The sequence below is a fragment of the Amblyomma mixtum genome, chromosome 10 (assembly GCF_055824585.1).
Source record: "Amblyomma mixtum isolate Tamu chromosome 10, ASM5582458v1, whole genome shotgun sequence".
NCBI lineage: Eukaryota > Metazoa > Arthropoda > Arachnida > Ixodida > Ixodidae > Amblyomma > Amblyomma mixtum.
Window position 1 is genome coordinate 67,217,392 of NC_143021.1, and position 23,510 is coordinate 67,240,901.

At 47.7% G+C, this 23,510-nt stretch overlaps 1 protein-coding gene across 1 annotated transcript in view; it reads right to left on the reverse strand.

Moving 5' to 3' along the window:
• LOC149326019 (protein tolkin-like) overlaps positions 1 to 23,510 on the reverse strand; it is a 416,319-nt gene that overhangs the window by 83,488 nt on the left and 309,321 nt on the right. The window contains exons 8-9 of the mRNA XM_089563963.1: positions 14,127 to 14,272; positions 6,704 to 6,899 (exon numbers count right to left, since the gene is read on the reverse strand). Coding sequence (XP_089420089.1) covers positions 6,704 to 6,899; positions 14,127 to 14,272 — 342 coding nt within the window. The remainder of the gene's footprint in view (positions 1 to 6,703; positions 6,900 to 14,126; positions 14,273 to 23,510) is intronic.

Below are 23,510 nucleotides of genomic sequence, written 5' to 3' on the forward strand. Positions count from 1 at the left end.
CTATATATTTCTTTCTGCATTCCATCAGCGCAACTATCGCATCGCCATTTAAAGAAAGCAAGCGATAAAACCAAGCGGTAACCTTCATAATTTTGTCGGTGTGTGATCTTCGGCAGTGAGGTGTATACGGGAACTGAAGCGCCCCAAGGTGCTGTGGAAAGCAGCGTGCATCTGTCCTGAAGAGAGGTCAATCAAGGGCTGTATTTGTCCTCTTGATTTTGCTTTCCCTAGCCATCCATCACCTGACTGCCCACTTTGTTTTCTTTTTGGTCGACCATGCATGTACAAAGCTTAAATGATAATGCACGCTGCCTAAAATGTTGTAATAACGAAGAAAAAGTTAGAGTGAAATCGTAACACAGACAAGACTTAACAGAGTGACCAGACACCTCTAATGGTAATATACGTACAGGGCAGGAAGGAGTGCAAAAATGAGAGAAACCTCTGCCTCTCCCATAACCGAGAGTAGAGTAAGCATGAAATGTTTACGGGCATAGCACATTGGTTGTAGATGGTACAAGTCGAAATCTTGAAATGGGTCTAGTGTTCACCACACCACACCACACCACACCACAGCACAGCACAGCACACCACACCACACCACACCACACCACACCACACCACACCACACCACACCACACCACACCACACCACACCACACCACACCACACCACACCACACCACACCACACCACACCACACCACACCACACCACACCACACCACACCACACCGCACTCTTTTTGTTGCGTCGAAGCGGTCGCCTGTAATAGTGCGGGCTTATACTCCGTCTCACAAGATGTTTGCAGCACTAGGAAAGGTAGAGCTCTCTCGTCCAATCAGGATGGCGCGCACTACATTAGTGTGTTCCTATGCGCCTGTGGCTCGATCCACCTGATGTCCAGGAGGCTCAATCCATATGAAGGAATGCGTACTAGCGTGGCCTCCGCGATCGAAGCGCGCGTGCCGCAGGAGCAGATCGCGGCGGCCACGGTACTAGTAGTTAGCTTCTTTCTACCTCTAGCAGGTGGCGCTTGATGTCTTTTTATTCTTTCATCTGTTTTTGTACAGGCAGTCGCCCGTTCGAGACGCACTGACCCCACTTTTTCTTTGTTTTATCGCCACCTGTTTGTATCAGTTCCTCTGTTGTCACGTCACAGTCACTTTCAATGTTTTTGTCATGTGTATATGAATTTATTTATTCCAGCATGGTCACTACACTATTAAGCTGGGTCGAATGCAGGCTGGGGCAGCCGAATGTAGATGTTGGCGAAATGCAAAGCAACCCCATGCACTGCGTGAAAGTCAACGCACAAACGGTCAAAATTAATCCGGAGCCGTCCGCTACGGCGTCTGCCATATCTCATGAGAGATGCTGCGACGGTACTCCGACTTTCGCGCGTACATTAGCACGTTAATGGGGCTCATCTCATCGTCCTCATCATAACTCCATTCAGCTCTGCTGGTTGTGTCGTCCTCCAGGTTGACAACAATAGGCGGTCCTTGGTCAACAACATCGTCGATGACATGGTCCAGTTTCCTCATCCCATCTTCCTCAGTAATGACATGCTGCACGTAATTCTTCCATTTCTCAGCAGTCACTTGCATGATGCCTTGCCAAACCAGAGGCTCCACGTCTTAGAGCTTAAACGTCTTGTTTTGACTGGCGCGAAGCCCTTGAAATCGTTCCAAACAAGCTCTATCGGGTTCAGTTGGCAGTGGTAGGGTGGCAAGCGCAAAACGAGACGGCCACACGGTATCGGTCCCCACCTGTGTTCACGTTGTTAACGAGCTTCATGTGCTCGGCCTTCACCATGTCGCTACTCGACGCGACACATTTCCCGTGCAGCCAAGTCTGTATGTCCTTTTTTGAATGGTACGGCAAAACAGCGCTGACGGACGGGACGGAAGAAGATGAGACAAACACATGTCTCATCTTCTTCCGTCCCGTCCGTCAGCGCTGTTTTGCCGTACCATTCAACATGAACCAACCAGCCCTACTCAGCCCTCTCCTTGATGTCCTTTTTTGAGGCTCGTCATCCGCCGCACTTTATCCTGATTCACATAATGATATGGCGCGTTGTCCATCACTGTAACGTTGTCGGCTTCATCGGGGACAACATTCTGCCTGCCTTCAACGTCTGCGTTGTCCACTGGTAAAGCGTTCGCTCGCTCACCTGAGTGAGTTTTGCCGTCCTCTTGATGAGCGCATTCGTATTTGACCTGCCCCCGCTCTCGACGCTAAGCACTTCAAGAAGCCAACTGCGACGGCCTGCTTGGAAAAACAGCGCACTGTCGGTGCAGGGCACACTGGCGACACAACCGACACGGCCGGCGCCATGTTAGAAAATGGCGACGCATCACTACCTCGCAGCAAGCCTCCGCACAGCTGTGTTCGTACGGGCTTTTTCTGTTAATTTCACTAGTGATTGAAGCACTCTATACCATCTAAATCTACCAGTCAAAACTATGTTTTCAATTGCTGTGCTTATTGTTTGATTTATAGTCCTGCACTGCTCAAATAGTCGAGGGGCTATTTTTTGTGTTCCTGCAGCCCTGATTGGACGAGAGGGCCGCATAATCATGGCGTTGTCGGAAGGGGTGAGCAGTCTTCGCTGTGGCGTACCACTCGCAAAGCGATCGCTTTCCGCAAGACGCTTCCTACCTCTCCTTTCATCAGGCTCCATTTCTCGGCTTAAGCAGCTGTGACGGTGGCGGCATTGAAATGCAGGACGATGCAGAAGCGGACACGACGAGACACAGGCCTGACAAGAATGTATATGCAGCGCGTTCGAATACTCCGCGAGCGTGTATACATCTGCCTGCCAGAGGGGGAAACGTCATGAGCTGAAGGCGCAGCGGCCGGTCTTTTACATGCGTGAGTATGGGACTGCGGCGCCATCCTTGGGGACGGCGCGGAATCAGTTTTTGCGCCCAAAGCCTTCTCGGCCTGGATCTCCCCTCTCGCTCTAAGCGGCCCTCTCTCAAAGCCCCTAACAGATCACGTATGAGTCTCGTTAAATCTGGTACGGTGCCCTGATGCTCTCGTTTCAGCTCCCGGATGTGTGGAATTCAGTGCCTGGATGTTGGCTTTCGGTCTCGGCGTGACGTCACCACACTGCCGACAACGGGAGCTAAAATGCTTAATACAGATATCGCAAGAACGGTTGGAATCACTTTAAAACTGAAGGATCTGCTATTATCTTAGCTAAAAATAAACTATATTAAGTTCTAATACACTACCGTCAGCACTACGGTCTTCTCGTATGTGGTAAGACAGCAAAACAAATTTAGAAGCCTGCACGTTTTACAAAAAAAAAATTGTACCAGATAGAAAATGTTCCACGTTTATCTCACTCTGCCTCATTATTTGAAAAGCGCCGAGTCTTGAATTCTTTTTGCGCACACAAAGACGACACAATAAGGCAAGGCAGACAGGACGGAGCGCAAAGTCCTGTCTCCCTTGTCTTAGTGTGTCGTCTTTATGCGCGCTAAAAAGAATTCTGAGAATGAACCAACTAGCCCCATAACGCGTATTACCTAGTCTTGACTATCACATATACCCTGAGTAAAAAATTTACAATAGTTATATACTTTCAAATGAATCAGTATGCGTCATTGTTTTTGGAGAAATACGTTCACGAACAACACCTGCATAACCTCCGGCACACTCCTTACTACAACGGAAAGATTCGTGCAAACTACGGAAAACAAAAATTAACATATCAGATTCCTGACTTCTTGAATAAACGCGATACGACTATAAGCACCTTTACTGGAAGTATCTCCGTTCAGGCATTAAAGAAAATCTAAATACATACCTTCTCGGCACACAATTTTGATCGTTTTTCTCTTTTTGAGGGTACTGATTCGGAATAAAATATCTGTTTCACTTATGAATGCGTTTTATTCCTGTGTGGATTGTTGTATTTCACTGCACCAATGTGATTTTTTTTGTATATAGCTGTGTGTTTTTCACGATATGCATTAGTATTGTTTTTTGTCATGACGTGCTACTTTTATGTCATTTGTCATTCTTGAAGTGCTCTTTTTCTATTAGCGACGTATCAGTGCTGTTGAGTGAGGTGTGTGGAAGGGCGGACGACACTGAGTCAGGCATTGATTTTCCTTTGTCCGCGCAACTGTTTGCTGCCTCAATAAAATGCTTTGACTTTTACCCAAGTTCAGGAAACCTACACAATGGAGCTGATGACGCAGTCCGCGCGGCCCGTATTAGAGTAAGAGCGGCAGCGCGCCGCTGATCGTTGAATGATACACTTTCAGCACGCAAGTTGCAAAAAGTTCACAGCTCCTCTCTTCATTTCGCAGTGGGAGCTTCTTTGCTGTAGTTTAGCTTGGCTTCTGGTTCACTCTAGCCCCTTTCGCTCCCGGAAGAGAGGCACTTCATCTCCTTGGGAAGGAATCTTATACGCAGTAGACGGTGCTCGGACCACGTCGCAAATGCTCAGCGGGGATTGTCGTTCGTTGCACGCCCCATTGGCAGAGGAGCAATGAATGTAGATCGCGAATCGCGTAAAGATAGTATTGTCATAGTCATAGATATATTGTCATAGTCATAGTATTGTCATAGATAGTATTGTCATAGTATAGTCATATCGTCGTGGGATTAGGCTTTGACTAAAATTCCGACAACTTAGCGATGTGTGCTCCGAGAAAAGGTTTAGGTTTAATGGCGTTTATCGCCCCAAAGCGGCTCAGGCTATGAGAGACGCCGCAGTGTAGTGCTCAAGATAATTTCCACCACATGGAGTTCTTTAACGCGCACTGACATCGCACAGCACATGGGCCACTAGCACTTCACCTCCATCCAAATTCGACCGCCACGGCCGGGATCGAACCCGCATCTTTCGGGTCAGCAGCCGAACACCGTAACCACTGCAGTCGAGGGTTCGATGGCCTACCGTCTGGTCACGAATCATGGCTTGAAGAGATTCACTGGCCACTGACCATGGGCAAACACAAATGGCGTTTCGAGAGCGCTACCGCTTCCTTGTTCACAATGAGCAACCGGCTAGACATCCGGGGCTTTTTGTAGCGGTTAGTATCGTTTTTAGACATTTCGCGTTGATAGGGTGCAATGTGCCATCAGTCTTATTCATTGTGTTAGGCGTAGTCTGGATGACTCGAGATTTCGGCGGGCTGATACATTCTTTTCCGTTGTCACTGTATCTGCTTCGTCCCAGTGACAATTCGGAAAAGAACGTACCAGCCCGCCGAAATCTCGAGTCACTAACACAATAAATAAGAATGATGGCGCATTGCACCCTATTTACGCGAAATGTCTAAGAACGATACTAACCGCTACAAAAAGCCCGGGACGTCCAGCCGGTTGCTCATTGTGAACAAGGGAGCCGTAGCGCTCCCGAGACGTCATTTGTGTTTGACCATGGTCAGTGGCCAGTGAATCTCATCATGTCATAACCAGTGAGCAACCGCAGCGGCCTCTCCAGGAAAAAAGGGGAGCCTTACCTTACACACGAAACATTAAAATGTGGTGTCTAAAATGAAAAGGCCGACAGATGAGTGGACAATGCGTGATGATTTCCATTTCTGCAAATATTTCAGACAATTCATACTAATGATGCAAGAAAAACTCGGTCCCAGCGGCTACAATTTATTGGTCTGTACCTCACATCATCGCACATCATATCAATGTTACGTCATATTTGCATTCTGTCGGGCCAGGTTTGCGCGTTGCTGATTTGCAGTGCGTTTTCTTCGTCACTGTTATCTTAATACTGTATTGCGAATGAGCTGCGCAACAATTTCGGTTTTGGTCTTTGTCTCTTACTAATTTTGTTAGTTTTATATTGTCCCGACATTGTAGCTGTCTTCAGCGGTAAGCACCGATCGGAGAAAAGAAAGAAATGTCTCCCTCGCACAGCAGGTGCGCGTGCTGTCGCTGATGAGAGTGACGCAACGCCTTTTTGGCTGAGTACGACTTGTAGCTAAGTAGCGCTGCTAGCCGAACTTTACAGACTTCGGGCATAGGTAGACGCGTCCCTGAAGCTTCGGATGCACGATGAATTGCAACCAAGTCATACCATGTCATATCATTGACTAACGTCATGCCGCAACTATACAATGTCATGACATATCATAACTTGACCTTTGATCTTCACATAACCTGGCCTTTGGCAATGACATGACCTTGACGCGGCCTTGACAGTGGCATGTTCTGACGTGTTCTTACATGACCTTGACTTCACCCTCACCGTAATCGACAATCGCCTTACATTCACACGTGACAAGTCATGTGACACATCCTATATATGCCAATAACGCCAAACAATGCAAAACAACGCTAAACAAGGTAAGTCAAGTGCTACTGCACGATATTTCGCGCTTAGCCATGCTAAACCATCCGCTAATTTTTTTTCTTGATAATGCATTTGAAGAGCAACATTCACATCCAATAAATGAAGGCCAACTTTTAAAACCTTCGCTTATAAGCGAATTATTTTTTCTTTTAAGTACGTACAATATTTCCAGCTGCGCAATGTCCGCACGAGATGGCAGCGGTTACCGCAGCTTAAGTTAATTCGCCGTTTGCTCCAATCCCATCCATTTGCGACATGTCAGTGGCATCTAGCTCCGGCAGACGGCGCCTAAAACTAGGTCGCTTGGTGAGCTTTCTTTGCGAAGGCGCGTGTGGAGGATGTGAGGAACATGCGATATCCTCACCTTTCATGAAGGTGGCCGAAAAGCCAGCCTTGTTGACCGACCCGTCGGAGACGAACTTGACGAGCATGCGGTTGGTGGTGGAGCGCAGGTCCTCGGGCGTCCGGTAGCCGCAGAACTTGCCAAGTAGGGGGCTGCTCGCGTCGTGGCCATCCCGAACCTCCAGGTAGTCGTACACGCAGCTGTCGTGGTTTTCCACCTGCGCAGGCATTTTTGAGCTCGCGCTTCCGAGATTGCGACGCACGTCCGCTGGGTGCCATTGGACTATCTCTGCTTCCACCAAGCCTTCCTCGCTTCGTTAATTCATCGCGACTCAGTGGTGGAACTGCTCAGAGTCATGATGCAAATGTACAGCGCAAACCATGACCAACATGTCCAGACTGCCACCTCAGAGTATTGTTATGCAAAGGAACTTGTGATTGTTCCGAAACGAATAATGCTGCATAGGGCGCCACGAAAGCGCTGCTAACGGGCCACCTTGGTCAAGTAAAGTATTATCATCATTATATTCGTGTTAAATGACTGATGGAAGGAAATATCGCTCTATGGGTGACGAATTCATCCTTTTTTGCCCCTCTCCAAGGCTGCACTAATTTCTTCCCTGCAATATGTATTTTCCCTTTTCCACTATCTCTCTGAGCCCACCGTAGCCAGGAGGGATATCTCGATCATACGGGCCCAACCTTTCGGGAGCACCCTAATCGACTGATTTTGCTCTTGCGTTAGCAGGCGAGTTATCACGCGCGTGTGGTTTATGGTAACCGTTCGGTTGGCATGGACCACCGAACCTCATCCGTACAGTCCTTGCGGCACATGCTGCCTGAAAGGAACTCCTAGAGGCTTTATCTCGCAACCAAGTTAAGCACGTGGCCTGTGAAGTTCGCAGTGCCTATTAATTCAGCAGTTTCGTTCACTTGCGTATGTAAGCGAACGGATTTAGTCTCCTGCGGTGCAACGGACGCTCGTTGGCGCTTTCCGGAATTCCAGCCCATTGCTTCGTCGTACAACGGAGTTCATACGGCTTTTACACTTGAGGCATCTACAGAATAGCTTCAAACCGCAATCAGGGAAGTGTCGCATCCATGCCCCCGAGCCTGCCTCCCGATGCGGAATCCAAGCGTTCACCACATGTGCATCACGGCACGCACCGGCCGACGCATCTCGCCATGGGAGTCGACGTTCTATCCCTCTCCAGCCCCTCCCCCATCTACGCCCCCCGTCAGCCTTGTCCAGACCTTGAGAAGAGCGGCCTGATGGCGCTACCAGCCGATCTTTGTTTTGCAATTCTATGTCCTCAGTGGTACACACTTCACAATTTTTTAACACGAACGCGCCAGCACCGACTGCCCGGAGCTGCAGCGCCGGAAAAAGGAGAGGAGAAAGCGTGCGATCGCAAGGGCACGCCCACAATTGGTGCTGCTGGAGTGAGTTTCGTCTGCTACACTGTTCTGTTTAGTTCCGACCAACCCCTGCCCATCATCGGCTGTTATAGATCGGAGCCCGAAGAAGCAGCGATCCATTGTTTTTATCCACTGCATATAGCGTGGCTGATTCTGAAAAGAGCACTCGTTTGGGAACAGCCTAGCATGCGCAAGAAACCAATTGCAATCGTAGCTTACGAAAAACAGATTGAAGAGGACCCTGGATATTGCCGCGTTAATTTAGTCAAAGCACGTGCTCTCGATACCTCAGTATCCTCTCAAAGAGCGTTTCGGACTCATAAAGAGAAAAGTTGACATTTGGGCTTGTTGTTTCATACTTCTGAGCAGTAGCGTAACAAGGAAAGGGACCGGCGAACGGTAGACACACACAGCGCTAACTTGCAGCAGCTTTAATAGAATGTAATGCAATTTCAGTGCAATGTAATCTAATGTAATTTCATTGACTGATAATTCTGGAGCTTCCATTCCCGAATCAGACGTTCCAAATATCCTAAACCACACACTTTGCTCCGTATTCACACAGGAACCCCTTGATAACCCCACGAAGCACCATACTTTCTCCATCCGCCTATGGAGTATCCGCCTCCATCCGCCTTGCGGTATTGCTAAAATCATAGAACACACTAAAGAATTCTTCATCCGCAGGTGTTGACGGCATAAAAGCTAAACTTCTAAAAAACACCAAAGACCACAGTAGTATCATCTTATCTTTAATTTTTCAGCAGTCGCTTTCTTCGTGCTCATTGCCACGTGACCTGCGTATCGAGAAGGTCATTCCAGTTTTCAAGAAAGGCAACCGATCTTCACCACTTAACTATAGGCCAATTTCATTAACCAGTGTGTGTTGTACAATCATGGAACACATAATATATTCTCATACTGCCCAGTTTTTATCATCGAATAACTTCTTTCACCCTAACCAACACGGCATCCGTAAAGGTCGCTCCTGTGACACCCAACTTCTTCTCTTTCTTCATGATATACATGCATGACACGATCGTAACATTCCCACGGATTCCATATTCCTACATTTTGAAAAAGCTTTTGATAAAGTCCCCCATAGGCGCCTAACACATAAGCTCTCACGCCTAAACCTGCATCCCTTGGTTTTGGATTGGATTCGAGCTTTCCTAACTGACCGCTATCATTTCGTCCACGCTAATCCACACTCGTCATCCCTCTCTTCTGTCTTGCCTGGCGTTCCCCACGGTGCCGTTTTAAGACCACTTATATTTCTAATCTACATAAATAATTTACCCTCTAACATCAGGTCTAATGTTCGACTATTTGCTGATGATTGTGTTATTTACCGCCCAGTTAATGATCAGACTGACATTACCGTCCTTCAAGATCTTGTTCGTATCAAAGATTTGTGCCGCACTTAGCTCATGTCACTAAACAGTACTAAAACGTCCCTTCTTTCTTTCCATCACCGCGGCAACCACCAGGATAATGCTTACACAATTAACACTATTTCTATCGTATCAGTTGACTCCTAAAAGTACTTTGGCATCCACTTAATAAAGATTTAACCTGGTCCCATCACATTCATCATGTTACTAATCCACCAAATCATGTTCTCAGGTACTTACGGCGTAACTTATCTTTAGCTCCCCGTTCCATAAAACCTCTTGCTTACTTAACTTTTATACGTCCAAAACTTGAGTTTGCATGTGCGGAGTATGATCCTTTCAATGCTAACCTTATCACTATGCTCGAATCTGTCCAGAACCGTGCTGTCAGATTCATTTTTTTCCGACTACTCTTATCACACTAGCGTTTCGGCACTAAAATCCCAGCTTGATCTTCGATCTTCCCACGCCGGCCTGCCGTCGTAAAATCGCCCGTTTATCCGTGTATCACAGCTTTTATCACACCTTTAACCACGATGCCTCCCGTATCACATCCGCTCATCGGATATCGTAACTCCCCCCCCCCCCCCTAACGCCGTCTACCCCGAAAAATCTCGCACTATAACACATCAGCAGTCTTTCTTCCTTAGAACAGCCAACGACTGGAATTACCTTCCATCCGAGGTGGCGACCATCATCAATACAGTTCATTTCAAATCCGCCATCGAAGATCATCTATATCCAAAATAATGCAATTTTGTCAGCCCACCCCTCATGTAATGTCCTTGTGGACCTTTGAGGAATAATAAATAAATAAATGAATAAAAATTGGCAGTGGCTTAGCTCTGGTTAAGCCTGGATATACAAGCGAAAAGCTGCAGTTATGCTTTGTTTGACGTCATGGCTATCGCAGTTCGCGCACAGTGCACTGGGAGCACCACGATAACGGTGTGGGCAAGCGCGTTATATAGCCCTCCTTCCGCATGCGTTGTAACTGTGGTAAACACGCGGCTGCAACGAAAGGTCAAACGTTGGCGAGGAGGCGAGCGCGCAGTAGTAGCGGCGGTGAGGAGGCGGCGCACATGCGCAGTAGCGCGCGGCTGCGCCGAAAGGTCAGGCGGCGGAGTCGCGGCGGCGGTTGCGGCAGCAGCCGCTCCGACCACCTGCGCCTCTTCTGTGACGTCATTCGGTTCTGCGCACGCGCAGCTGTGGCTAATTCTGATCACGGAGCATACGCCAGATCCGGTGTTGACTAGACTAGTGAAGCTTTTCGCTTCAATAAATGATGCACGACCATTTATGCACGCAGCATTGCCGTGAAATCACAAGATATGCGAAAATAAGCGCGAACGTACGTAAGCAATTTCTTTTTATTGCGAAAGCAATACTGCTCGCAGTTTGAGCCTTCAGCGTAGCGCGGCGGTGGACACGTTTGACCTTTTCCTTGACCTCAGGTGTGACGTCACACTAGCTGAGAAAACCAGGGCCCCAACTCGTGCCGTCGGCGGCGAGCGGCGGTAGACACGGTGGGCGGTGAGCCACTCGCTTCTCCGCTAGGGGCGCTGCAGTCGGAGTGACGTCATACCATCTGTGAAAGAGAAGGGCCCCAACTCGTGCCGTCGGCGGAGAGCGGCGGTAGACACGGCGGGCGGTGAGCCTCTCGCTTCTCCCGCTAGGAGCGCTGCGGTCGGAGAGACGTCATACCAGTTGTATAAACAGAGCTCCAGCTCGTGCCGTCGGCGCAGAGCGGCTGTAGACACGGCGGATGCGGGCTGAAGAAACGGATGAAGTTACTTTCGTAATTTCCGGGCTTAACCAAGCTGAGCCTCTGCCAATTTTTTTAGAAAGAATGACAGAAGGGGTGCTTACACAATCACTTCCTAACCTGGCTATCTTTTCTGCTTCGATTGTCATTGCTGGGGTCACATGCCGTGCCAGGTCCTGTAATCGGATCTTGCCGGAGGAGGAGGAGGATCTTGCCGGAAGTCGTCAAAAATTCAGGGGGGCACTTTGTTGACCTAAAGTGCGGTGAGGCGAAAGCCTTTAGCGCGGTTTTGCTGCTTGTGCCACTGATGTGTTTTTAGACGTTAAGCTTCGCCTCTAAGAGTGAAATGCGACAGCGTCTTGCAACGCTGCCAGGGAGTCCACAGAACGCCATCGCCCGTTCGGTTCTATGCTTTGCTCGTCGGTAAATTGGTTTTTGAGGAAAGGAAATGCATCTGTCTCGCATATCTCGGTTATACAGCTGAACCTCGCCGTAACGGGAAGGAAGTAAGATGGGAGTGAACGAAGACACCGTATTCACTAGACGCGCCTTTGTTCATTCCAAACCATCGAGATGGCATGGCGGGGTGGGTGGCATGCTCGTCTCGCACTCCGGAGACAGGGAGGGGTTCGATTCCCCAACTCGACCAATTTCCAACTCGGCTTTATTTATTTATCTGGTCTGACTAGCAAAGGTTAATTAGGCTAATTGGGTATTTAAGCAATGAACTAAACTCATTCCCACATACTTGGAGCATCACTATACGATCCCTTTAATTGGTTGCATGGTTAGTAGCCAAAATACAATTGGTCCCGTTTGAAATTCGCGCACTGTGACGTCCCGACCATTTCTTCGACCAATTGAAAAGCGTAATATTTCTGTCGACAACTTCTGCTAACAACGATGAGACATTAAAGGCTTCCGCCAAAATAAACTTTTTGGTGGCTTCCTTCCTTCAGCTTGTATAAGAGTGTGCAAGACTTTGAAAGATGAGTGCAATAGCCAGGCTCAGACTCTACCGACAACTCATGGCGGATCAGGTGTTTGACCATTGTGACGCTTCGGAAGCTACTCGTCGCCTCCAGCAATTCCCCCGCATTGCTGCTCGTACAACCATCTGGACCACACATTTGATCTACAGAATGGCGTCAAGCTGAAGCCGCACTCAGCAAATTCATGCCCTGGAACAGCTGGAGCTGCCACCCTTTGTTACTCGTGTCCTCTCTCTAGGGCCCAAGTTCGCAGTTCAGCCAAAGCGGTCCTCACCGGAACTCCTCTGGTTAGAACACAGCATTTCACGGCATGCACCGCTCAGTAAGCACGATTGCTGCATCTCTGAGTACTTCGTAAGATGCATGGAACAGTGGAAGGTGGTCACACCACGAGCCATTCATTCTATACAGATATTATCATGCACTCTGCCAGAACTTTTAAATTCGCTTCATAAATCTGGTCTTGATTTATATTGCCGTGAATGTTTGTAGTGTTTGTTTGTTCATTCTTCAAAGCTGTCGGCACGCCGGTTTATCGCTTTGTTTGAGATGCAAGACGCGCCTAGATTTATCTCGATTGATCGCATCCAGGCGGAGCCGATTCTACGTTGTTCCAGAGTGTTCTAGGAACTTTCCAAGCTTTATCTCGAAAGTTCGCTAGCAGCTTTAAAAAGAGCACGGCCGAGACCAGTGGGCATTCTGTTCGACGACCGCCGAGCACGCCTGTTGGTATACGCCGCCGCCCGAGTGATTCAGTTCTTTGCGGGCGCAAGTCAGCCGACATAGGTTCGGTTAGGAGCCATTCTCGCTGTTTTCCTGTTCACTGGACTGCAGTAACCCCTACGTGACACTATACTCTTCATGTACGAGCCTTACGTAAACTTTTGTTGCTCATCCTTTCTTAAATAATTAAATAGCCTTTTTCATTTCGATTTGCGTGTATTTTTTCCCTTATGTTGTGCACATATTTCATTTGAAGTGAATTGTAGTCATGCCTACTTTCTTTTGTATCGTTGCTTGCCGTGTAGAGGAGGCTGCCGGCTTCATTCAAATCGCTCTCTTTCTGAAGCGACTTTTAGCCGCCTCCTACATCATGCGTGGAAATAAAGAATTATTATTATCTGAGGAGAGGAAATGGCGGTAGGCTTTGGTGGCTTAAGCTACCAGTCTTCTAATGGGTCACGTTCCCACAATGTGAAATGCAAAAGTACTGAACGATGAAACAAAACTTCAGGGCAATATTTGTTTGAAAAAGAAAGGAAACAGGCTGGCGTAACAGTGAAGCCGCTTATAAGGTAAGCGTTGGATACAATTTCGTCTTAAAGGAACGGAATCCAAATCTCCTTTCACTTAAGGGAATCACTACAAATATGACAAAAAATGTTCTTCACTGCATCATGAGGGATCAATGCAGATTACTTTCGTGATGCCTATTAGAAGTTGTTCGGAGTAAATTAGTCTGAACCGCCGCGGTGGCTCAGTGGTTACGGCGCTCGGCTGCTGACCCGAAAGACGCCGGTCCGATCCCGGCCTCGGCGGTTGAATTTCTTTGGAGGAGAAATTCTAGAGACCCGTGCACTGTGCGATGTCAGTGCATGTTAAAGAACCCCAGGGATGGTCGAAATTTCCGGAGCCCTCCACTACGGCGTCTCTCATAGCCTGAGTCGCTTTGGGACGTTAAACGCCATAAATCAAACCAAACCAAAATTAGTCTGGTGAATCTTGCACAAAAGAGTGGAATCAGTAATTTGAAAATAGATGTTTTGCGATTCAATCGTAATAGTAAAAAAAGAAACAACTAGTGGTGAAAAAGTCAACGGTTCCCAAAAAGCATGCCTCGACCTTACAACAGGAGCCACGCGGCGTCCGGCTCACCTCGAACGATTGGAACTTGAGCGCCACCTGGTAGTCGTCGGGCACGGTGATCTTCCAGACGCACTCCTTGTTTGGCCGGTAGTCGTCGGGGTAGTTGGGGCTCTGCAGTACGCCATCCTCCATCACCACGTCGCCGCCGCACACAGCTGCGCACAGCACATTAGTGCACTCTAATCAAATCTTTGCTTCGTGCTCACCACGAACATGTGGGGATGAGAGAAAAAGCTGCTGTTTTAAGCAGCTTGACGAGTTCCCATTCACCGTCAAGTGCAAGGACAAGAGAGGCGTGCACAATGAAAAATATTAAATGAAAAAAAAAACAGCTTTAGATTTGTACACGCTTTCCTGGGTGAGCACAAATGAATTCACAGAAAAATACGAGACACTTGTTAGTCACAGACACAAAATACATTGATTTATAAAAGTACACTCAGGCAAAATATTAAAGAAGACAAAATAGCGATGAGCACTTACAATATCTGCGTCAGCCTTTTTACTCTTGCAAAAAAAGAATTACGAAACTCTCTAGCTCTTACAGCAGTAACAATTCGGTGAAAGTTACCGTATATTGCCGATTAAAAGTAGACCCCCAAACTCGCAACCCCCTTTGGGCAAAAAAAAGCTAGACTCCGAATTTATGTCGGCGCTGCCGCACCCTGCGGTCCTAGCTCGCCCAAAAAGTTTTTCAGGAGGCCGAGTTTAGTGTTTTTGGAAGCAAATAACGCAACATGCAGTCGTCGTAGTTGGTTCGGCTTAAGCTAACTTTCCAATATTCTATTCAGCAGACAGGGGAATGAAAAGAGGAGTTCGTTATGACATGCATGACAGAAGCCAAGGCTCACCGAAACCAAGCAGCTTAGGGGATGTCTTTTTTTCTTAGATTTAGGCATTCTTCAATAGGAGATTATAAAAGGAGAAGAAAAACTACCACATGCTGCTGGTGGGATCCGAACCCACGACTTCCGAATTTCACGTCCGGTGCTCTATCAACTCAGCTACGGCTGTAAAATCATCTGCTTTCGAGGATATGTGTAGTGCAACAGAATCTTGAAGGGGTTCACCAGCGCCACCCTCGCCCAGAGTGGCGGACGTAGTACGTCCTGTATTACCGCGCGTGCCACGCAGCAACGTGGTCGAACGGTGAGGGTGGAAGCTGTGCGATACGCCTCTTATGTCACCTATATGACATCAAGGCTGCCAGATTCGAGGCCCCATTGAGCATGCAATCGAAGAGAAAAGAGGTGCTCGTTGTGACATACACCGAAACCAAAGAACATTGGGGACGTAAGGATCCCACCGGCGGCATGTGGTTGTTTTTCCTTCTGCTTTTATAGTGCTCCTGTGGAGTTTCTGGAGTTGTAATAGGGGGATGGGATAAAATAGTTTTCCCCGTTTAACGCAGCTGACAAAATTCAAAACCGCCGGAACCCACCTCGTGATCGCATACGCCGACCGCGGCGAGCCTTGCTCTGAGAAAACAAAGGAATGAAACTCTGGCTGACGCAAACAAGCATTTACTGCGACAACAACAAACACGCCAGCTAGCAACAAAATACGCTAACGAATCGAGGTCGTCCGACTCACCAGCACGGTTACGAGCCCACGCTAGGGCAACAGAGGAACTCTGAGGCCGAACGCGACGAGATACAGGCGGGGAGAACGTTCTCCCCCCCCCTGGCCAGGAGCGGAACGTCGCGCCGGACAGAGAGACCGTGGCGCTTGTGGATGGAAGGATGGAAGATAGGAGCGTACCGTTTGAAACGGGTGGCGGCAGTTGCCACCATGCTCGAATTTCAGAGCGCAGCTCTTTGGCGCCCGTTTCTGTGTTTCGCGGCGCCGCCGTCGCCGTTGTCCGTTGTAACCAGCAGTGGACACCTTAGTCGCGCTTTAAGCTGCGAGGCCAATGGAGCGGGAGCTTGGAAAGCAAAGGAAAGGCGCATAACTGACCTCTTGCAACAGTGCAGACCTCAATCGTGCTTTAAGCTACGTGGCGGTAGTGACAGATGTGCGCTGCACGCGTTGGCATTGACAAAGTTGTGCCATTTTAAGAAAAGGATGTGCGCATAACTGGCTCCTTGGGTCCGAGGACGCCTGAATCGCGCTTATAGGTACGTGGGGTGATGAGAGAGAAATGTGGGCTAGCCGTATGCGTTAGCACTGACAACGGTGAGCAAACTCTCTCCATCGACCATTAACCACCACCAACAGGGTGGCAGGGTGGGCGGGGACTTTAATGTAGATATAAAGACAAACAGGAATTTCCTACGGCTTATGCGGGAGAACATCCCGTTCCTCTCGCTCGTAACGCCTCCCAGGGCTGTGACAACCTCGCGAAATACTTGCGCAGATCTCGTCTTTGAGAACCGGGAATTGGTGCAGCAAGTCGAGCATATTGTCATCTATTTCCCCGTCCACAAAACTGCCTTCATGACAATCAAGAAATGTTAGTGGAGTGTTTCTTGAAGAAGGAAAACGTTTGAAAAATAACAAGTTGTCTGTAATGGTACATACATGTCTTGCTCGAATTACTTGCCTCAATCTATCGAAAAGCTGAAACAACTGTTCAGCTGCGCTCAAATTTCGGATTAGGAAGTAACGGAATCGTCGGCAAGTTTTTCTGCTTTATTTTTGTTTAACTGCGCTGTAAATTGTTATTAAAATTCGCCATTTTCTTTCAATACGTTTTCCTACTCTTCTAACCTTATGTCTACCACACACTGCAAATGTGTCATCTTCTTCTTGAAATTTTTTTTTTGTAGTCGCGCCTTCTAAGACACCCTTGCCTAGCTTCAAAGACTAGGGCACTGCCTCTTGAGTTATCATAGAAGAATTACTTCCTGATCTGCCTTTTCCAGTATCGATATAGTTCTGTACAATGCTTGTTTCCATTGAATTAATCCAATTTTCACCTCCCGCATTCATAACCTGTAGTTTAATTCTCTTTCTTTCTCCGTCCTCGCGTCCGGCATACTTACTGGCAAGTTTCCTACTTCTTTTCCGCCACTGTGAGCCAACGCTCTTTCTGTACCAGTATTTAAATACCTTAGCTGCCCACCTGTTATCGTCCAATTTCCTAATTCCTTCTTCATAAACTGTTTTACTCTGAGCTTCCCGTGCTCTGAGCAATGCCCAGCCCATATCCCCTTGTACTGCCTCGTTTGTGGTTTTGCCGTGGGCACCTAGTGCTAATCTTCCAACTGCTCTCATTTACTTCTAATCTCGACTGAACTTCTGCGCTTAAGTACAGAACCGCATTTATGAAAGCCCCGGTACCATTATTCCTTTCCAAATACCATTCAGTGTTTCATAATTGCTGTATCCTCATAATGCTCTATGTTTCATTGTCCCATAATCTCTTCGCCCTTCTGCCCTTAGAGACTGTTCGTGCTTTTTCGTGTATATCTGCATTCGTTTAGTCATATCCCGATATTTTTGTATTCGGCCACTCTGGGTATTTCACGGCCTTGTACTGTAAGGATCTGATCAGTTGTATCATTGAAAATCATCACACCTGACTTTTCGCTAAACCTGAAATCTAGAGTGTCTCCTTTGTCCCCACAACAACCAATCAAATTGCAAATCTTTCAGGCTCTCTGCTAATAGTAAAATATTGTCCGCATACATTAAACCCGGGAACTTGATTGAAATTTCGTCTATCCCTGCGGATGCGGATTTAGAAATACTTGCTTCTGTTTTTTTTTGCAGTTAAGACTAGTCAGGTCTAAGCTATCCTCTACTGTGCTGTCCTGTGTTGCTCCCTCACTTGGGGAGATTACCCTATGGGCGTTCCTAACTGACTCAGCTATAACTGACGTAATGTAGTTCACAGCGCCGTCTCTCTCTAAACTTTTCCCCTCAGCACCTTAAATGTCTTCCTGCGTTCTTTGATTCGTTTTACCCAACCAGCTTATATGGTTCCAGAATTTTCTTGGGCCCCCTTTATTTCTATCGCGGACTTCAGCGAGCCATTTATCCGAGGACTGCTTCATTTTAGCCTGGACCTGAACTTGCTGTTTTTCTTTTCATGAGATTCCCATGTTCGGGCTGTTTCCTCTCTCTGCTTCTCTGTGTTCCCTTGAAGCCACCCGTCGTTGTTCGATGGCCTCCTTAATTTCCATATTCCACCAGCTTCGTGGCTTCCTCTTTCCTCTCCAGCGGTTAACTCCTTTCACTTGTTTCATTTTTGTAGCGATGAGCAGTTCCAACTGATTATAATCCCACTTTGCCATGGGGCGTTTCTCGATTGCATCCTCTATGTCGGCTGCTATTAGCGCTATTTGTTCGTCATTTAATTTTGCGCTCTCTTTTTGACTTCTCTGCATTTCTCTTTTGACCAGGGCTCCTAACAGTGGACTAATACGTTTATGATCACTTCCCAGGCTGTACTTCCCCTCTTTGTCTATTTACATTATTGCGAGCTTGCTTTAGATCCCCTACTAAATTAGGCAGTAGTCAAAGGTTGTCTGCCGAGTACGGAATTACAACGTGATTTGTCCCTTACATGTAGTTGCTCTATTGACAATAACTAGGTTGTGCCTCTCACAGAAGTCTAATACCCCTGCCACACGGGCGTTTCGAAGGCCCTCGAACCGATAGTCTACCGACTCAAAGGCGATCGAGCGCTGCTACACGGTCAATTTGAATGACCATCGATTCAATAGTCTATCAAGTCAACGGAGCGACGCGGAACTCTATCGAGATTTGGAGGGCCTTCGAGCGTTGCCCAATGTTGCTAGCATTGCTTCGAACGGCGCCAAAGCGCACTTTCGTGCACGATACATAAGCATGAACAAACATTATTCTCTCAAACTGACGCAGTAAACTAAGTAAACTAAGCCGAAAACTCAAAGTAGTAAACTAATACCAGTAGAGGGCAAATACGGGCTGGTTGGTACATGTTTTACGAATTGGAAAAACAGCGCAATCAAAGACGAGACACAAGAGAAGGACAAAACACCAGCGCTGGTGTTTTGTCCTTCTCTTGTGTCTCGTCTTTGATTGCGCTGTTTGTCCAATTAGTAAACTAATAGTCTGCACAATAATTTAAAAATTGTATCGGTCTGGTTTAAAGCGCATTATTTTTAGCTATCCATCAGAGAAGCCGAAAACGTTAGCGTTGCTAGTGTTTCCTTACAAAACTGCGACAGCAGGTCGTTTTTCAAGACAACGCAACTGGCCTTTAATAATAACTAAAAACCTCCTATAGACGCGTTCACACTTGCCCAAAAATCCGGCAAGCGAAGCGGAATCGGCCGCTTTCGACGCCGACCGAGGCGGAAAGCGGCGCGGCGAGGCGGATCGCTCCAGACCGATTTCCGCCGCGCGGCGACAAACATGGCGGCGCCCTTCAAAGCGCTTCGGACTGAATTCTCGTTGTTGCTGCCTTTTTCATAACTGGGGCACCGGTCTTTCGCTTCGTCTCACCTTGCCGATAAGGGAGCGTGTAAGTGATAAATTTGCTTTATTTTTTATTTAGAGCGACCATTCTGCCACTGCTAGGCTTAAGAGAAGAGTCGATTTGTTGACAGTAATGGTTCCCGTCCTGAAAACCAGATGGCGCCACTACAGGCGGAGTTTATTTTTGCGTCTGTGCTAGCATACGCTCAACTAAAAGTGGGAATGCGCCTGCGTTAACAGTATGTAAGCATACATAGGCTTGTGGTACGTATAGAGCGTAAATTTATGCTCTTTTCTCACTATATCTGCGTACGCTGAGAGCGACGACGTGGTGTGCAAAAGCGAGAAGTAGCAGCGGCGCGGCGGTGAGAACGGGTCCTAGTTTTTGCGGCGAGCGATCCGTTTCGCTCGCCAAATTTTTCGACAAGTGTGAACGCGCCTTCTGACTGCAAAAAAAGTGTGTTTGAACATTTAGTTACGTTTTATAAAAATTATTGTTATTTGCGCGAAACCGAACGTAGTGATTGTGGCCCCACACGAGCTTGGCGTAAGACGCGAGAACCATTTCAATGGCCATTGAGATTTGCCGTGTAGCAACACCACAACTCCCTCGAGTTCGATGGTGATCGAAAATCTCCAAGGCTCTCGACTCCATGGTCGTTGAAACTGGCTGTGTGACAGGGGTATAACATGAACTTCCCGTTACAATCTGTGTATCCATCTAGATCGTCGATGTGGCCATTCATGTCACCCAGCAGAATAATATCGGCACTGTCTCCAAGCTGCTTCATATCGACATTGAGACACTTAAATAGATCCTTGTGTTCTTGCCTGCATTTGTCTCCTGTCCCTAAATAAACTACACCTAGCCATGTCGTTTTACCGGCAATTGTACCTGGTATCCAGACATATTCTTTGGAAGTTGATTTTATTCTTTGCAAATTTCTTCCTTGATGTATCAGCACACCTACCCCTCCTCCATTCTTCTCCGTTGTTGTACTGTTGCACTCTTCCCAGTCATAGACATCGAATAACGGCGGATCTTTACGATCCCTGAGATGTGTCTCGCATAGCGCGTACACACCTACTTCTTCGTCCGTTAGCTGCTGTTGTATATCTAACCATTTCGCTCTCTTTCTACCCACTTGCATGTTTATGTAACTCATCCTGGTGGTGAATGTCTTTTAGTAGTTTTATTACTGGACCTCCTAGTGGACATTTTGATGGGCTCAGCCGCCATTGTTACATTTTCTACTTCGCTTCTACCTTGAGCCGCCATGGACCCCCTAAAAAAGCTTCTGCGCGGCCTTCCAGGCGCCAGCCGACCTCTTCTCCTACCCTTGCACTAAAATGGATGCCATCTCGTGCAATTTTTTTTGCCAAAGCCTGTTCTATGCACTTCCCTCTTTATGTCTGCCACTTCAAAGCCTTTCTTTAGGCTTACCTTCCTTACCCCTCGTTTAAGAGTCACAACGTCCTTGGCAACCTCTCCGTTCCGTCCTTGCACCTCCGGCACAGTGCACACCCCGATCTGCACTTGCTGTGCTATCGCCCTTATATCGTCAACATCCTCAGCTAGTCTTTCCACTACTTGGGCGTCGTCATCATTTAGGACATCATTTAGCCCCGCCGCTACCAGTACCCAATTACATCTTGCAACATTCTCAGAAAGTTCACTTTTTCTCTCTCTCTGTACCGCGTCCATTGTCATTCCCTGAGGCTATCACGACTGCTACCCGCCTACCACTTTATACAGGCTCCATTATAGCTCTTTTACACCTAGTCATGTTTGAGTCACCAGCGATAATCACTAGGGTACTCTCCCCCTCCCTCTTAACTTCGGGATTTTGCTGCCTCTTATCAGTGACTGTGACCTCATTCCTTGGGTTTAGCTTGGTCCCGTTCCCTCCATCGCCTCTAGACTTCCTAGCTGCCACCTGTGCGTAGCTGTTCCTGTCTGAACCTATCTGACTTACTTTCTTATCGCTGTCCATGCCAGTGCAGGCCCCATCCAGGTGGCTGGCGCTGCAATGTCCGCCAATATGGCCTTCGATGGCGGTGTCATCCATTTTTGCTTCCATTTTACCAAGATGTTCTTAAAGTCTGCGCTTCTCTGCCCTCTCTACCTGTAGCTCTCATTCTAGAGCTTCCATACGTAAGGTTTTTTTGGTCCAGGCGTGCAATTCATACGCAACATTTGCACATAAAATCCGCGCCTTCGGCCTCCTCCACTAATTCGAACCGCGTTTCCTTCGAATTCACCGACGCCTCACACTCCTTGCATTTAACTTTCAGTTGTTTGACCATCTTAGCAGCACTCGATTACTGCTACCATACAATGCTAGAACATCTACAGGCTCAAAAAAGAACACTTTCAAACACGTGCTGAAATAAAATTCTCCCTACCGCAAATGCCGACCACCTATAAGAGGAACAACTAGCTTTCTAAAACAGTTGACTCACAAAGCAACGCTGACAATTTATAGCTGCCGGCCAGAATACATAGATTCGGCCGCCGCTGACCAAAATTCTGCTCTCTAGCATGCACTTCACCTAACAAGCCTAAATCTAAACGCACCTTACTTTCAAAATATTAAGGAGAGAACTTGTCTATTTGACGGAACCACGTCGCTCTCGCATTCGTCAGTCCGTCCAGTCGAGGTCACCACGCATGGCGCTGCGACGCCGGCGCCCTCGCTTGTTAGTTGATGTAACTAACTAGGCTAGAGAGGGTGTATCGCGTGTAAGCCAATCACAGGGGACGAGCGGGGCAAGGTCGCCTTGAAGGCTACGGGGGCCTCATTTATTAGAGGGCTGCCGGAGAGGAGATTACGGCGACGGCAGCGTCCGGCCGGGGCCAAGATCCCAGGGCGTTCTCTAGCACGTGCCGGCGACACTTCATTGTCTCCGGGAATTCGGCACTGCTGGCCGCGCGGTCGCTACTCTCCCATTGACGAAAACCAACAACCTAAAAAAAGGCATCCCCTACACTCCTCGTTTTCGATGACTGCTGGCTTCCGTCCTCCCCTTGTCTACTGAATAGTTTATCCAGGGCCTCGAATCTCGCAGTCTTGATGCCATAGGTATCATAAAAGGGTTCTCGCACAGCTTCCGCCCTCACCGTTCGATGACGTCACCTGCGGTAATACAGGACGAATCACGTCCGCCGCTATGGCTGGGGGTGGCGCTGAGGAACACTCTCAAAGTTCACTTACACAACACATAAGTACCCCCGAAAGCAGAATATAGGACAGCTGGCGCTGTAACTCAGTTGGTAGAGCACCGGACACGAAATTTCGAGCTCGTGGGTTCGGATCCCACCGGTGGCATGTAGTTGTTTTTTTTATGGTGGTTTTATTATTCGCCTATTGATGAAAACCGCAAATCTTGGTTTGGTTTGGTTTGGTTTATGGGGTTTAACGTCCCAAAGCGACTCAGGCTATGAGAGACGCCGTAGTGGAGCGCTCCGGAAATTTCGATCACCTGGGGTTCTTTAGCGTGCACTGACATCGCACAGTATACACGGGCCTCTAGAATTTCGCCTCCATCGAAATTCGACCGCCGCGGCCGAAACCGCAAATGTAATGAAAAACATCCCCTATGCTCCTAGGTTTCGATGACTTTCGGCTTCCAATACTCGGGATGGCGTATCGAATGTTTGTGTGAATTGAGGCGGAAAGCGGCTAATCTTGTAATTAAACGGCTGTTATGATTTCATTCACTTCTTAGTGCCTTGCACAGTGGAAATGTGTAAAAATTACTGATCTCAATAAAACCAATCTTTTGTGGTGAAGGAGCTGCAGGGTGATCTATCGCAGCATTTGAGATTACTTTAACAATTTCATTGTGAATTCTCGCTAGCTTCTCAATATTTGCAGAAGTAGTGGCACCCCATATTAGAAAACTGTATGATGTTAGGTGATAAAAAGAGTGAATGATAAATTAGGAGCCTTGTGCGGTCAGGAAGAACGTCCCTGTCTTGATACA